The following is a 15,359-nucleotide window of genomic DNA, read 5'->3' as shown; positions in this document are numbered from 1 at the left end:
CTGGGGATCAGTGGGATACAGACAGGGCACACACTGGGCAACAGCACAATATAGACAGGGCACACACTGGGGATCAGTGGGATACAGACAGGGCACACACTGGGGAACAGCATAATATAGACAGGGCACACACTGGGGATCAGTGGGATACAGACAGGGCACACACTGGGCAACAGCACAATATAGACAGGGCACATACTGGGGATCAGTGGGATGTAGACAGGGCACACACTGGGCAACAGCATCATTTAGACAGGGCACACACTGGGGAACAGCACAATACAGACAGGGCACACACTGGGGAACAGCATAATATAGACAGGGCACACACTGGGCAACAGCATAATATGGACAGGGCACACAAAGGGCAACAGCATAATATAGACAGGGCACACACAGGGCAACAGCATAATATAGACAGGGCACACACTGGGGATCAGTGGGATATAGACAGGGCACAGACAGGGCAACAGCACAATATAGACAGGGCACACACTGGGGATCAGTGGGATATCTACAGGGCACACACTGGGGAACAGCACAATATAGACAGGGCACACACTGGGGATCAGTGGGATATCTACAGGGCACACACTGGGGAACAGCATAATATAGACAGGGCACACACTGGGGAACAGCACAATATAGACAGGGCACACACTGGGGAACAGCATAATATAGACAGGGCACACACTGGGGAACAGCACAATATAGACAGGGCACACACAGGGCAACAGCATAATACAGACAGGGCACACACAGGGCAACAGCACAATATAGACAGGGCACACACTGGGGATCAGTGGGATATCTACAGGGCACACACTGGGGAACAGCATAATATAGACAGGGCACACACTGGGGAACAGCACAATATAGACAGGGCACACACAGGGCAACAGCATAATACAGACAGGGCACACACAGGGCAAAAGCACAATATAGACAGGGCGCACACTGGGGAACAGCACAATATAGACAGGGCACACACAGGGCAACAGCACAATATAGACAGGGCACACACTGGGGATCAGAGGGATATAGACAGGGCACACACTGGGGAACAGCATAATATAGACAGGGCACACGCTGGGGATCAGTGGGATATAGACAGGGCACACACTGGGGAACAGCACAATACAGACAGGGCACACACAGGGCAACAGCACAATATAGACAGGGCACACACTGGGGAACAGCACAATATAGACAGGGCACACACTGGGCAACAGCACAATATAGACAGGGCACACATAGGGCAACAGCACAATATAGACAGGGCACACACTGGGGATCAGTGGGATACAGACAGGGCACACACTGGGCAACAGCATAATATAGACAGGGCACACACAGGGCAACAGTGGGATATTGACAGGGCACACACTGGGGATCAGTGGGATATAGAGAGGGGACACAATGGGGAACCGTGGGATAGAGAGAGGGCACAAACAGGGGAACAGCATAATATAGACAGGGCACACACTGGGGAACAGTGGGATATAGAGAGGGGACACACAGGGGAACAGCACAATATAGACAGGGCACACACTGGGGAACAGTGGAATATAGAGAGGGGACACACAGGGGAACAGCATAATATAGACAGGGCACACACTGGGGATCAGTGGGATATAGAGAGGGGACACACAGGGGAACAGCATAATATAGAAAGGGCACACATGGGGATCAGTGGGATATAGAGAGGGGACACACAGGGGAACAGCATAATATAGAAAGGGCACACACTGGGGATCAGTGGGATATAGAGAGGGGACACACAGAGGAACAGCATAATATAGACAGGGCACACACAGGGCAACAGCACAATATAGACAGGGCACACACTGGGGATCAGTGGGATACAGACAGGGCACACACTGGGGATCAGTGGGATACAGACAGGGCACACACTGGGGAACAGCATAATATAGACAGGGCACACACTGGGGATCAGTGGGATACAGACAGGGCACTCACAGGGCAACAGCACAATATAGACAGGGCACACACTGGGGATCAGTGGGATATAGACAGGGCACACACAGGGCAACAGCATAATATAGAAGGGGCACACACTGGGGATCAGTGGGATATAGACAGGGCACACACAGGGCAACAGCACAATATAGACAGGGCACACACTGGGGATCAGTGGGATATCTACAGGGCACACACTGGGGAACAGCACAATATAGACAGGGCACACACAGGGCAACAGCATAATACAGACAGGGCACACACAGGGCAAAAGCACAATATAGACAGGGCACACACTGGGGAACAGCACAATATAGACAGGGCACACACAGGGCAACAGCATAATATAGACAGGGCACACACTGGGGATCAGAGGGATATAGACAGGGCACACACTGGGGCACAGCACAATACAGACAGGGCACACACAGGGCAACAGCACAATATAGACAGGGCACACACTGGGGAACAGCACAATATAGACAGGGCACACACTGGGCAACAGCACAATACAGACAGGGCACACACTGGGGATCAGTGGGATATTGACAGGGCACACACTGGGGATCAGTGGGATATAGAGAGGGGACACAATGGGGAACCGTGGGATAGAGATAGGGCACAAACAGGGGAACAGCACAATATAGACAGGGCACACACTGGGGAACAGTGGGATATAGAGAGGGGACACACAGGGGAACAGCATAATATAGACAGGGCACACACTGGGGATCAGTGGGATATAGAGAGGGTACACACAGGGGAACAGCATAATATAGAAAGGGCACACACTGGGGATCAGTGGGATATAGAGAGGGGACACACAGGGGAACAGCATAATATACAAAGGGCACACACTGGGGATCAGTGGGATATAGAGAGGGGACACACAGGGGAACAGCATAATATAGACAGGGCACACACAGGGCAACAGCACAATATAGACAGGGCACACACTGGGGAACAGTGGGATATAGAGAGGGGACACACAGGGGAACAGCATAATATAGAAAGGGCACACACTGGGGATCAGTGGGATATAGAGAGGGGACACACAGGGGAACAGCATAATATACAAAGGGCACACACTGGGGATCAGTGGGATATAGAGAGGGGACACACAGGGGAACAGCATAATATAGACAGGGCACACACAGGGCAACAGCACAATATAGACAGGGCACACACTGGGGAACAGTGGGATATAGAGAGGGGACACACAGGGGAACAGCATAATATACAAAGGGCACACACTGGGGATCAGTGGGATATAGAGAGGGGACACACAGGGGAACAGCATAATATAGACAGGGCACACACAGGGCAACAGCACAATATAGACAGGGCACACACTGGGGAACCGTGGGATATAGAGAGGGGACACACTGGGGAATAGTGAGATATAGAGAGTGCACTCACTGGGGAAAAATGGGATATAGAGAGGGGACACACTGGGGAACAGTGGGATATAGACAGGGCACACACTGGGGAACAGTGGGATATAGAGAGGGGACACACTGGGGAACAGTGGGATATAGGACGGGGGACACAGTGGGGTAAAGTGGGATATAGGAAGGGGACAGAGTGGGGTACAGTGGGATATAGGAAGGGGACACAGTGGGGTAAAGTGGGATATCGGAAGGGGACAGAGTGGGGTACTTTGGGATATAGGAAGAGGGACAGAGTGGGGTACAGTGGGATATAGGAAGGGGGACACAGTGGGGTAAAGTGGGATATAGGAAGGGGACAGAGTGGGGTACTTTGGGATATAGGAAGAGGGACAGAGTGGGGTACAGTGGGATATAGGAAGGGGGACACAGTGGGGTAAAGTGGGATATAGGAAGGGGACAGAGTGGGGTACAGTGGGATATAGGAAGGGGACACAGTGGGGTACAGTGGGATATAGGAAGGGGACACAGTGGGGTATAGTGGGATATAGGAAGGGGGACACAGTGGGGTACAGTGGGATATAGGAAGGGGGACACAGTGGGGTACTGTGGGATATAGGAAGGGGACACAGTGGGGTACAGTGGGATAGAGGAAGGGGGACACAGTGGGGTACAGTGGGAATTAGGAAGGGGGACAGAGTGGGGTACAGTGGGATATAGGAAGGGGACACAGTGGGGTACAGTGGGATATGGGAAGGGGGACACACTGGGTTACAGTGGGATAGAGGAAGGGGGACACAGTGGGGTACAGTGGGATATAGGAAGGGGGAGAGGGTGGGGTACAGTGGGAATTAGGAAGGGGGACAGAGTGGGGTACAGTGGGATATAGGAAGGGGGACAGACTGGGGTACAGTGGGATATAGGAAGGGGGACATAGTGAGGTACAGTCGGATATAGGAAATGGGAAAAAGTGGGGTACAGTGAGATATAGGAAGGGGTACAGAGTGGGGTACAGTGGGATATAGGAAGAGGGACACAGTGGGGTACAGTGGGATATAGGAAGGGGGACAGAGTGGGGTACAGTGGGATATAGGAATGGGGACAGAGTGGGGTACAGTGGGATATAGGAAGGGGGAAAGAGAGGGGTACAGTGGGATACAGGAAGAGGGACACATTGGGGAACAGTGGGATATAGGAAGGGGGACAGAGTGGGGTACTGTAGGATATAGGAAGGGGGACACAGTGGGGTACAGTGGGATATAGGAAGGGGGACAGAAGGGGTACAGTGGGATATCGGAAGGGGGACACAGTGGGGTACAGTGGGATATAGGAAGGGGGACAGAGTGGGGTACAGTGGGATATAGGAAGGGGGAAAGAGTGGGGTACAGTGGGATATAGGAAGGGGGACAGAGTGGGGTACAGTGGGATATAGGAAGGGGGACAGAGTGGGGTACAGTGGGATATAGGAAGGGGGAAGAGTGGGGTACAGTGGGATATAGGAAGGGGGACAGAGTGGGGTACAGTGGGATATAGGAAGGGGGACACAGTGGGGTACAGTGGGATATTGGAAGGGGGACACAGTGGGGGACAGTGGGATATTGGAAGGGGGACAGAGTGGGGTACAGTGGGATATAGGAAGGGGGTCAGACTGGGGTACAGTGGGATATCGGAAGGGGGAAACAGTGGGGTACAGTGGGATATTGGAAGGAGGACAGACTGGGGTACTGTGGGATATAGGAAGGGGGACACAGTGGGGTACAGTGGGATATTGGAAGGGAGACAGACTGGGATACAGTGGGATATAGGAAGGGGGACACAGTGGGGTACAGGGGGATATAGGAAGGAGGACAGACTGGGGTACAGTGGGATATAGGAAGGGGGACACAGTGGGGTACAGTGGGATATTGGAAGGGGGACAGACTGGGGTACTGTAGGATATAGGAAGGGGGACACAGTGGGGTACAGTGGGATATTGGAAGGGGGACAGACTGGGGTACTGTAGGATATAGGAAGGGGGACACAGTGGGGTACAGTGGGATATAGGAAGGGGGACAAACTGGGGTACAGTGGGATATAGGAAGGGGGTCAGACTGGGGTACAGTGGGATATAGGAAGGGGGACTCAGTGGGGTACAGTGGGATCTTGGAAGGAGGACAGACTGGGGTACAGTGGGATATAGGAAGGGGGTCAGACTGGGGTACAGTGGGATATAGGAAGGGGGAAACAGTGGGGTACAGTGGGATATTGGAAGGGGGAAACAGTGGGGTACAGTGGGATATTGGAAGGAGGACAGACTGGGGTTCTGTGGGATATAGGAAGGGGGACACAGTGGGGTACAGTGGGATATAGGAAGGGGGAAACAGTGGGGTACAGTGGGATATTGGAAGGAGGACAGACTGGGGTTCTGTGGGATATAGGAAGGGGGACACAGTGGGGTACAGTGGGATATTGGAAGGAGGACAGACTGGGGTACTGTGGGATATAGGAAGGGGGACACAGTGGGGTACAGTGGGATATAGGAAGGGGGACACAGTGGGGTACAGTGGGATATTGGAAGGAGGACAGACTGGGGTACTGTGGGATATAGGAAGGGGGACACAGTGGGGTACAGTGGGATATTGGAAGGAGGACAGACTGGGGTACTGTGGGATATAGGAAGGGGGACACAGTGGGGTACAGTGGGATATTGGAAGGGGGACACAGTGGGGTACAGTGGGATATTGGAAGGAGGACAGACTGGGGTACTGTGGGATATAGGAAGGGGGACACAGTGGGGTACAGTGGGATATTGGAAGGGAGACAGACTGGGATACAGTGGGATATAGGAAGGGGGACACAGTGGGGTACAGTGGGATATAGGAAGGGGGACACAGTGGGGTACAGTGGGATATTGGAAGGAGGACAGACTGGGGTACTGTGGGATATAGGAAGGGGGACACAGTGGGGTACAGTGGGATATAGGAAGGGGGACACAGTGGGGTACAGTGGGATATTGGAAGGAGGACAGACTGGGGTACTGTGGGATATAGGAAGGGGGACACAGTGGGGTACAGTGGGATATTGGAAGGGGGACACAGTGGGGTACAGTGGGATATTGGAAGGAGGACAGACTGGTTACTGTGGGATACAGGAAGGGGGACAGTGGGAGAGATGGAGTGACACTGGTTTATACAGCCCGATGGGCGGTATCGGAGATTGGGTGTTCAGTGCCCTACCTTGCCCTTATTCCCTGCCAATCCGACGTAGAGGCGGATCACCTCCATCACTGTGAAGAATGTCACCAAGACGAGGACAAATATCCGACTTTTCTGCTCAAACTCATCAAACTATGGGAGGAAGAGACCGACAGTCTGTGAATGGCTCGCCGACAGTGTGGGGTCGGTGGAGGCAGGTGGGGGAGGGCGGTGAGTGGGGTTGGAGGGGGTGGGTTGGTGAGGTCCAACCCTTCCCCTGCCTCTCACCCCCGACCTTTCACACTCGACCCTGGCCCCAATATCCCGACATACCCACTCCCGCCACTCCCCGCCCCCCGACAAATCGCAGTTCACTGATGTCCAGGCGGAGACGCGGCAGTCACAAGGGACAGGGCATCCCCTTTGCCCCGAGATTGAGGGGATGCCAGGCTACGGCAGGAGGCCTTTCTGCCCCTCGAGCCTGTGGCGGCTGTTTTGGCAATGCTGTAGCATTCACCCCATTTCCCAACACTGTTCATCGCCCTGCAAATTGCTCCCTGGAGGTCGCGACCCTCTGAACCCATGCCATTTGCCCCTCGGCCCTCACTTACCCGTGGTTGAAGGAGCAGAATAGCAGTGATCCACGACAGGATGGAGAACAGCACGTTTATGTACAGGCAGAAATGCAGGCCGGGATTGGCCATAAAGTCGTCCCCTGGCATAGAGAGAGAGAGAGAGAGAGAGAGAGGGAGAGAAGGAGACGTTTTTACTTTTGCTTTGTAAACGTCTTGGATCCCGGAATACAGAGGAGAATCTCAAAATTTGCCAATGACACCAAACTTGGAGGAATGAGAAAGTGTGAGGATGATCCGAACTGCCTGCAACAGGACATAGATAGGCTAGCAGAATGGGCAGAGAGGTGGCAGATGGAGTTTAATACTGACAAGTGTGAGGTGATGCATTTTGTCAGAAGGAATAGGGAGAGGCAATATAGACTTAATGGCAGAGTTCTAAAGAGTGCGCAGGAGCAGAGGGACCTGGAGGTGCTTGTGCATCGATCTTTGAAGGTGGTCGGATATATTGAGAGACTGGTTAGTAAAGCTTATGGGATCTTGGGCTTCATGAACAGAGACACTGAGTACAAAAGCAGGGAAGTCATGCTGAACCTTTATAAAGCTCTGGTTGGGACACAACTGGAGTATTGTGTCCAGTTCTGGTCACCACACTTCAGGAAGGATGTGAGGGTCCTTGAGAGGGTACAGAGGAGATTTACCAGAATGGTTCCAGGGATGGGGGATTCGAGTTACAAGGTTAGGTTGGAAAAGCTGGGGTTGTTTTCCTTAGAGCAAAGGAGATTGAGGGGTGATTTAATAGAGATGTACAAGATACTGACAGGTTTAGAGAAGTTAAACAAGGAAAAACTGTTCCCATTAACTGATGGTACAAGGACTGGGAGACACAGATTGAAGATTTTGGGTAAGAGATGCGGTGGGGGGTGAGTGGTGAAGGGATCTGAGGGAAATCTTTTTTACACAGTGGGTGGTAATGATCTGGAACTCGCTGCCCACGAGGGAGGTGGAAGTGAAGACAATCAATGATTTCTAAAGGAAACTGGATGGGTAATTGAGGGAAATTAACTTGCAGGCGACAGGGATCGAGCGGGGGAGTGGGACTGAGTGGATTACTCTGCAGAGAGGCCGAATAGCCTCCTTCTTTGCTGTAAATGACTCTGACTCCAGAACAGGCTTGGAGGGGACAAAGTGGGAAGGTTCAACAACAACAACTTATATTTACACGGCAACATTATCATAAAATCTCCCAAAGCGCTTCACAGGAACATTATAAAACAAAATAAAACACCGAGCCACATCAGGAGATATTAGGTCAGATAACCAGTACCTCAGTCAAAGAGGGAGGTGTGGAGGAGTGTCTGAAAGGAGGAAAGCGAGGTGGAGAGACAGACAGGTGTAGGGAGGGTATTTCAGAGCTTAGGGCCCAGGCAACGGGAGACACGGCCACCAATGGTGGAGCGATTAAAATCAGGGATGGAAAGAGGCCAGAATTAGAGGAGCTCAGAGATCGTAGAGCCTGGAGGAGGTTACAGAGGTAGGGAGGGGTGTAGGGGCTGGAGGAGGTTACAGAGATAGGGAGGTGTGTAGGGGCTGGAGGAGGTTACAGAGATAGGGAGGGGTGTAGGGGCTGGAGGAGGTTACAGAGATAGGGAGGTGTGTAGGGGCTGGAGGAGGTTACAGAGATAGGGAGGGGTGTAGGGGCTGGAGGAGGTTTCAGAGATAGGGAGGGGTGTAGGGGCTGGAGGCGGTTACAGAGATAGGGAGGGTTGTAGGGGCTGCAGGAGGTTACAGAGGTAGGGAGGGGTGTAGGGGCTGGAGCAGGTTACAGAGATAGGGAGGGGTGTGGGGCTGGAGGAGGTTACAGAGGTAGGGAGGGGTGTAGGGGCTGGAGGAGGTTACAGAGGTAGGGAGGGGTGTAGGGGCTGGAGGAGGTTAGAGAGGTAGGGAGGGGTGTAGGGGCTGGAGGAGGTTACAGAGGTAGGGAGGGGTGTAGGGGCTGGAGGAGGTTCCAGAGATAGGGAGGGGTGTAGGGGCTGGAGGAGGTTACAGAGATAGGGAGGGCTGTAGGGGCTGGAGGAGGTTACAGTGATAGGGAGGGGTGCAGGGGCTGGAGGAGGTTACAGAGGTAGGGAGGGGTGTAGAGGCTGGAAGAGGTTACAGAGAAAGGGAGGGGTGTAGGGTCTGGAGGAGGTTACAGAGATAGGGAGGGGTGTAGGGGCTGGAGGAGGTTACAGAGATAGGGAGGGGTGTAGGGGCTGGAAGATGTTACAGAGATAGGGAGGGGTGTAGGGGCTGGAGAAGCTTACAGAGATAGGGAGGTGTGTAGGGGCTGGAGGAGGTTACAGAGGTAGGGAGGGGTGTAGGGGCTGGAAGGTGTTCCAGAGAGAGGGATGTAGGGGCTTGAGGAAGTTGCAGAGATAGGGCAGGTTAGAGGGGCTCGAGGGGATTACAGAGAGAGGGAGGGGTGTCGGGGTTGGAGGAGGTTACAGAGATAAGTAGGGTTATAGGGGCCGGAGGAGGTTACAGAGATAGGGAGGGATGTAGGGGCTGGAGGAGGTTCCAGAGATAGGGAGGGGTGTCGGGTCTGGAGGAGGTTACAGAGATACGGAGGGGTGTAGGGGCTGGAGGATGTTACAGAGATAGGGAGGGGTGTAGGGACTGGAGGAGGTTACAGAGATTGGGAGGGGTGTAGGGGCTGGAGGAGGTTCCAGAGATAGGGAGGGGTGTAGGGTCTGGAGGAGGTTACAGAGATAGGGAGGGGTGTAGGGTCTGGAGGAGGTTACAGAGATAGGGAGGGGTGTCGGGTCTGGAGGAGGTTACAGAGATAGGGAGGGGTGTAGGATCTGGAGGAGTTTACAGATCTAGGGAGGGGTGTTGGGGCTGGAGGAGGTTACAGAGAGAGGGAGGGGTGTAGGGGATGGAGGAGGTTACAGAGAGAGGGAGGGGTGTAGGGGCTGGAGGAGGTTACAGAGATAGGGAGGGGTGTAGGGGCTGGAGGAGGTTACAGAGATAGGGAGGGGTGTCGGGTCTGGAGGAGGTTACAGAGAGAGGGAGGGGTGTAGGGGCTGGAGGAGGGTACAGAGATAGGGAGGGGTGTCGGGTCTGGAGGAGGTTACAGAGATAGGGAGGGGTGTCGGGTCTGGAGGAGGTTACAGAGAGAGGGAGGGGTGGAGGGGCTGGAGGAGGTTACAGAGAGAGGGAGGGGTGTAGGGGCTGGAGGAGGTTACAGAGAGAGGGACGGGTGTCGGGTCTGGAGGAGGTTACAGAGATAGGGACGGGTGTAGGGTCTGGAGGAGTTTACAGAGATAGGGAGGGGTGTAGGATCTGGAGGAGGTTACAGAGATAGGGAGGGGTGTCGGGTCTGGAGGAGTTTGCAGAGATAGGGAGGGGTGTAGGGTCTGGAGGAGTTTACAGAGATAGGGACGGGTGTAGGGTCTGGAGGAGTTTACAGAGATAGGGAGGGGTGTAGGGTCTGGAGGAGGTTACAGAGATAGGGAGGGGTGTCGGGGCTGGAGGAGGTTACAGAGATAGGGAGGGGTGTCGGGTCTGGAGGAGGTTAGAGAGATAGGGAGGGGTGTAGGGGCTGGAGGAGGTTACAGAGATAGGGAGGGGTGTAGGATCTGGAGGAGTTTACAGAGATAGGGAGGGGTGTCGGGTCTGGAGGAGTTTACAGAGATAGGGAGGGGTGTAGGGTCTGGAGGAGTTTACAGAGATAGGGAGGGGTGAGGTGATGGAGGGATTTGAAAACAAGGATGAGAAGTTTAAAATCGAGGTGTTGTTTGACCGGGAGCCAGTGTCGGGCAGTGAACACAGGGGGTGACAGGGGAACAGGACTGGGTGTGAGTTAGGACACGGGGGCAGCAGAGTTTCGATGAGCTCATGTTTACAGAGGGTAGAATGTGGGAGAGCAGCCAGGAGTGTGTTGGAATGGTCAAGTCTAGAGGTAACAAAGGCATGAATGAGGGTTTCAGATGAGCTGAGACAGGGGCGAAGTCGGGTCATGTTACAGAGGTGGAAATAGACGGTCTTAGTGATGATGTGAATATGAGATCAGAAACTCATCTCGGGGTCAAATGTGACACCAAGATTGTGAAGAGACTGCATTAATCTCAGACTGTTTCCAGGGAGAGGGATGGAGTCGGGAGCTAGGGCACGGAGATTGGAGTGGAGACAGAAAACAATGTCTTCAGTCTTCCCAATGTCTAATTGGAGAAAATTTCTGCTGATGCAGTACTGGATGTGGGATAAGCAGACCGATAATTTAACAACAGTGGAGGAGTGGAGTGAGAGGTGGTGGGGAGGGAGAAATGGGTGTTTTTCAGCAGATCAGAATGAGAGGAGGTGAGAGCAGTCCCAGCCAGCCAGACGACAGTGCAGTGGAGGAGAGTGGTGTGAGGATGGGGGAGAGGGGTTTAAGCAGACGAGAGCAGGACCCGGTAGTGTTTGATGTGATCCAGTCAGTTCTGGCAGTGAATGGCCACCAGAAAGCAGGTGTCCACCATAATCTTTCAAGTCTGCCTCTCTTGGACTTTAGGGGAGCGGAGATGAGGAGCGTACCCGGGGGAACGGTCAGGGTGAGAGAGTAGCTGCAGAAATGAATGGAGGGCCAAAGGCGAGAGTCAGGATTGTGAAAGTGCAGTTGTAAGTGCATTGGGGGATAGCTTTTTCCAGAGATGGATCCGGGAGCAGGTAGGGTTTGGGTGTGGAAGAAGGAGGTAGGTGGAGAGTGATACAAGTAGGTGATTAGAAATGGCGTTATCTGTAATTGATAGGATGGACTCGCAAGACCATGAGAGATAGGTGGCATTGACATCAACCTGAGAGGCAAGACAGGGCCTCAGGTTAACATCTCATTCGACAGACAGCAGAGCTGACAGTGCAGCACTCCCTCAGTACTGGCCCTCCGACAGTGCGGCACTCCCTCAGTACTGACCCTCCGACAGTGCAGCACTCCCTCAGTACTGACCCTCCGACAGTGCGGCACTCCCTCAGTACTGACCCTCCAACAGTGCAGCAGTCCCTCAGTACTGACCCTCCGAGAGTGCGGCACTCCCTCAGTACTGACCCTCTGACAATGCGGCACTCCCTCAGTACTGACCCTCCGACAGTGCAGCACTCCCTCAGTACTGACCCTCCGACAATGCGGCACTCCCTCAGTACTGACCCTCCGACAGTGCGGCACTCCCTCAGTACTGACCCTCCGACAGTGCGGCACTCCCTCAGTACTGACCCTCCGACAGTGCAGCACTCCCTCAGTACTGACCCTCCGACAGTGCAGCACTCCGTCAGTACTGACCCTCCGACAGTGCAGCACTCCCTCAGTACTGACCCTCCGACAGTGCAGCACTCCCTCAGTACTGACCCTCCGACAGTGCGGCACTCCCTCAGTACTGACCCTCCGACAGTGCGGCACTCCCTCAGTACTGACCCTCCGACAGTGCGGCACTCCCTCAGTACTGACCCTCCGACAGTGCGGCACTCCCTCAGTACTGACCCTCCGACAGTGCGGCACTCCCTCCGTACTGACCCTCTGACAGTGGGGCACTCCCTCAGTACTGACCCTCCGACAGTGCGGCACTCCCTCCGTACTGACCCTCCGACAGTGCGGCACTCCCTCCGTACTGACCCTCCGACAGTGCGGCACTCCCTCCGTACTGACCCTCCGACAGTGCGGCACTCCCTCCGTACTGACCCTCCGACAGTGCGGCACTCCCTCCGTACTGACCCTCCGACAGTGCGGCACTCCCTCCGTACTGACCCTCCGACAGTGCGGCACTCCCTCAGTACTGACCCTCCGACAGTGCAGCACTCCCTCCGTACTGACCCTCCGACAGTGCGGCACTCCCTCCGTACTGACCCTCCGACAGTGCGGCACTCCCTCAGTACTGACCCTCCGACAGTGCAGCACTCCCTCAGTACTGACCCTCCGACAGTGCAGCACTCCCTCAGTACTGACCCTCCGACAGTGCAGCGCTCCCTCAGTACTGACCCTCCGACAGTGCAGCACTCCCTCAGTACTGACACATCGATTCATCTTCCAACGCTCTTTAGACTCAGGGGTGCTGCCGGTGGACTAGAGAATTGCAACCCTAGACAGCACCTTCCAAACCCGTGACCTCAACCAACTAGAAGGACAAGGGCAGCAGATGCATGGGAACATCACCACCTGCAAGTTCCCCTCCAAGTCACACACCATCCTGACTTGGAACGATATCGCCGTTCCTTCACTGTCGCTGGGTCAAAATCCTGGAACTCCCTTCCTAACAGCACTATGGGTGTACCTACCCCACACGGACTGCAGCGGTTCAAGAAGGCAGCTCACCACCACCTTCTCAAAGGCAATTAGGGATGGGCAATAAATGCTGGCCTGGTCAGCGACGCCCACATCCCACGAATGAATGAAAGAAAAAGGATGTCAAGATAAACCAGCCACTGCAGGCCAGGCTGTTTACCCTCAGTGGTGGAAAAGCTTTTCGAAACAAATATCCAGAACAAAATTCACAGTGACCTGGACAAATTTGAATTAGTTAAGGAAAGACAGTGCAGATTTGTTAAGGGGAAAATCGTGTTTTACTAACTTGCTGGAGTTCTTTGAGGAGCTAACAGAGAGGGTTGAGGAGGGCAATGCTGTTGATGTGGCGTACATGGACTTTCAAAATGGCATTTGATGAAGTGCCACACAACAGACTGGTGAGCAAAGTTACAGCTCATGGAATAAAAGGGACAGTATCCACATGGATACGGAATTAGCTGAGTGAAAGGAAACAGAGATTATTGGTGAACGGTTGTTTCTCGGACTGGAGGACATTGGGGTCCCCAGGGGTCGATATCAGGATCATTACTTTTCTTCATGAATATTAATGACCTAGACTTGGGTGTACAATAGGGCACAATTTCAAAGTATGCAGATGACACAAAACTTGGAAGTATTGTGAACTGAGGGGAGGATAGTGATAGTGTGGAGGACATAGGCTGGGGGAATGGGCAGACAAGTGGCAGATACAGTTTAACAGAGAGAAGTGTGAAGTGATATATTGTGGTGGGGAGGAACGAGGAGAGACAATATAACATAAAGGGAACAATTGTAACGGGGATGCAGGAGCAGAGGGACCTGGGGGTAAATGTACACAAATCATTGAAGGTGACAGGACAGGTTCAGAAAGTGGTTAATGGAGCATAAGGGATCCTGGGCTTTATAGAGACATCGATACAAAAACAAGGACGTTCTGGTAAAATTTTATAAATCTCTGGTTCATCCTCAACTGGAGTATTGTGTCCAGTTCTGGTCACCACACTTTCGGAAGGATGTGAAGGCTTTAGAGAGGGTGCATTAAAGATTCACGATAATGGTTCCAGGGATGAGGGACTTCCGTTACGGTGGATAGATTGGAGAAGCTGGGACTGTTCTCCTTGGAGAAGAGGAGATTTGATCGAGGTGTTCAAAATCATTGGGGGTCTGGTCAGAGTAGATAGAGAGAAACTGTTCCCATTGGCGGAGGGGTCGAGAACCAGAGGACACCGATCTAAGGCGACTGGTGAGAGAAGCAGAGGTGACACGAGGAAAAACATTTCGAGGCAGTGAGTGGTTCGGATCTGGAAAGGACTGCCTGAGAGTGTGGTGGAGGCAGATTCAATCGAGGCTTTCATAAAGGAATAACTGGATAATAATCTGAAAAGAAAAAAAAATTGCAAGGCTATGGGGAAAAGATGGGGCAGTGGGACGAGGTGAGGTGCTGTTACAAAATGTCAGCACAAACACGACGGGCCGAATGGCCTCATCCTGTGCCGTACCATTCGCCAATTCCATGAGTTATTTAGACATGTAGAAGTAGAAGACACAGTTAAAAATACAGAACTGCCCTGACCTAATTGAATGGTGGAACAAAACAAGCTCAAGGGGAATGAGGGGAAGGGCTGAATGGCCTCCTCCTGCTATCTCAGCCACTTGACGAGTGGGTAGCCAGGATCAAAGATGGCAGCCCCATCAATTTCGCCCTCGCCGAGCTCCGGGCGCGGCCATCTTTGAGGCTGGCGCTCACCTGGCTGGAACGGCAGCTGGTCGGCGTCGATGACGTCCTCGAAGGCGCGGATGCGCTTGCGCAGTCCATCCACGATGACCTGGTCTTCCATCTCGCGCCGCCCTGTCTGTCTGGCGGGGGGTGGGTGGGGGTGGGGAACAGGCCGCTATGAGGGTGGGGGCGGGGTGAAGAGAGGGGTGGGGCAGGTCCCGGGCCGCACAGCCGGCT

The 15,359-nt window shown here is 53.6% G+C and overlaps 1 protein-coding gene across 1 annotated transcript in view; it reads right to left on the bottom strand.

The window, feature by feature from the left end:
• Nucleotides 1-15,359, bottom strand: part of LOC137345276 (transmembrane protein 17-like) — a 29,006-nt gene extending 13,647 nt beyond the window's left edge. Inside the window, exons 1-3 of the mRNA XM_068008754.1 lie at nt 15,153-15,359; nt 7,153-7,256; nt 6,584-6,694 (exon numbers count right to left, since the gene is read on the bottom strand). Of these exons, the coding sequence (XP_067864855.1) occupies nt 6,584-6,694; nt 7,153-7,256; nt 15,153-15,243 (306 nt within the window). The 5' untranslated portion in view covers nt 15,244-15,359. The remainder of the gene's footprint in view (nt 1-6,583; nt 6,695-7,152; nt 7,257-15,152) is intronic.

Source organism: Heterodontus francisci, chromosome 28 (assembly GCF_036365525.1).
Source record: "Heterodontus francisci isolate sHetFra1 chromosome 28, sHetFra1.hap1, whole genome shotgun sequence".
NCBI lineage: Eukaryota > Metazoa > Chordata > Chondrichthyes > Heterodontiformes > Heterodontidae > Heterodontus > Heterodontus francisci.
The sequence above is the reverse complement of the archived record's forward strand: the minus strand, read 5'-3'. Positions and strand labels throughout refer to the sequence as shown.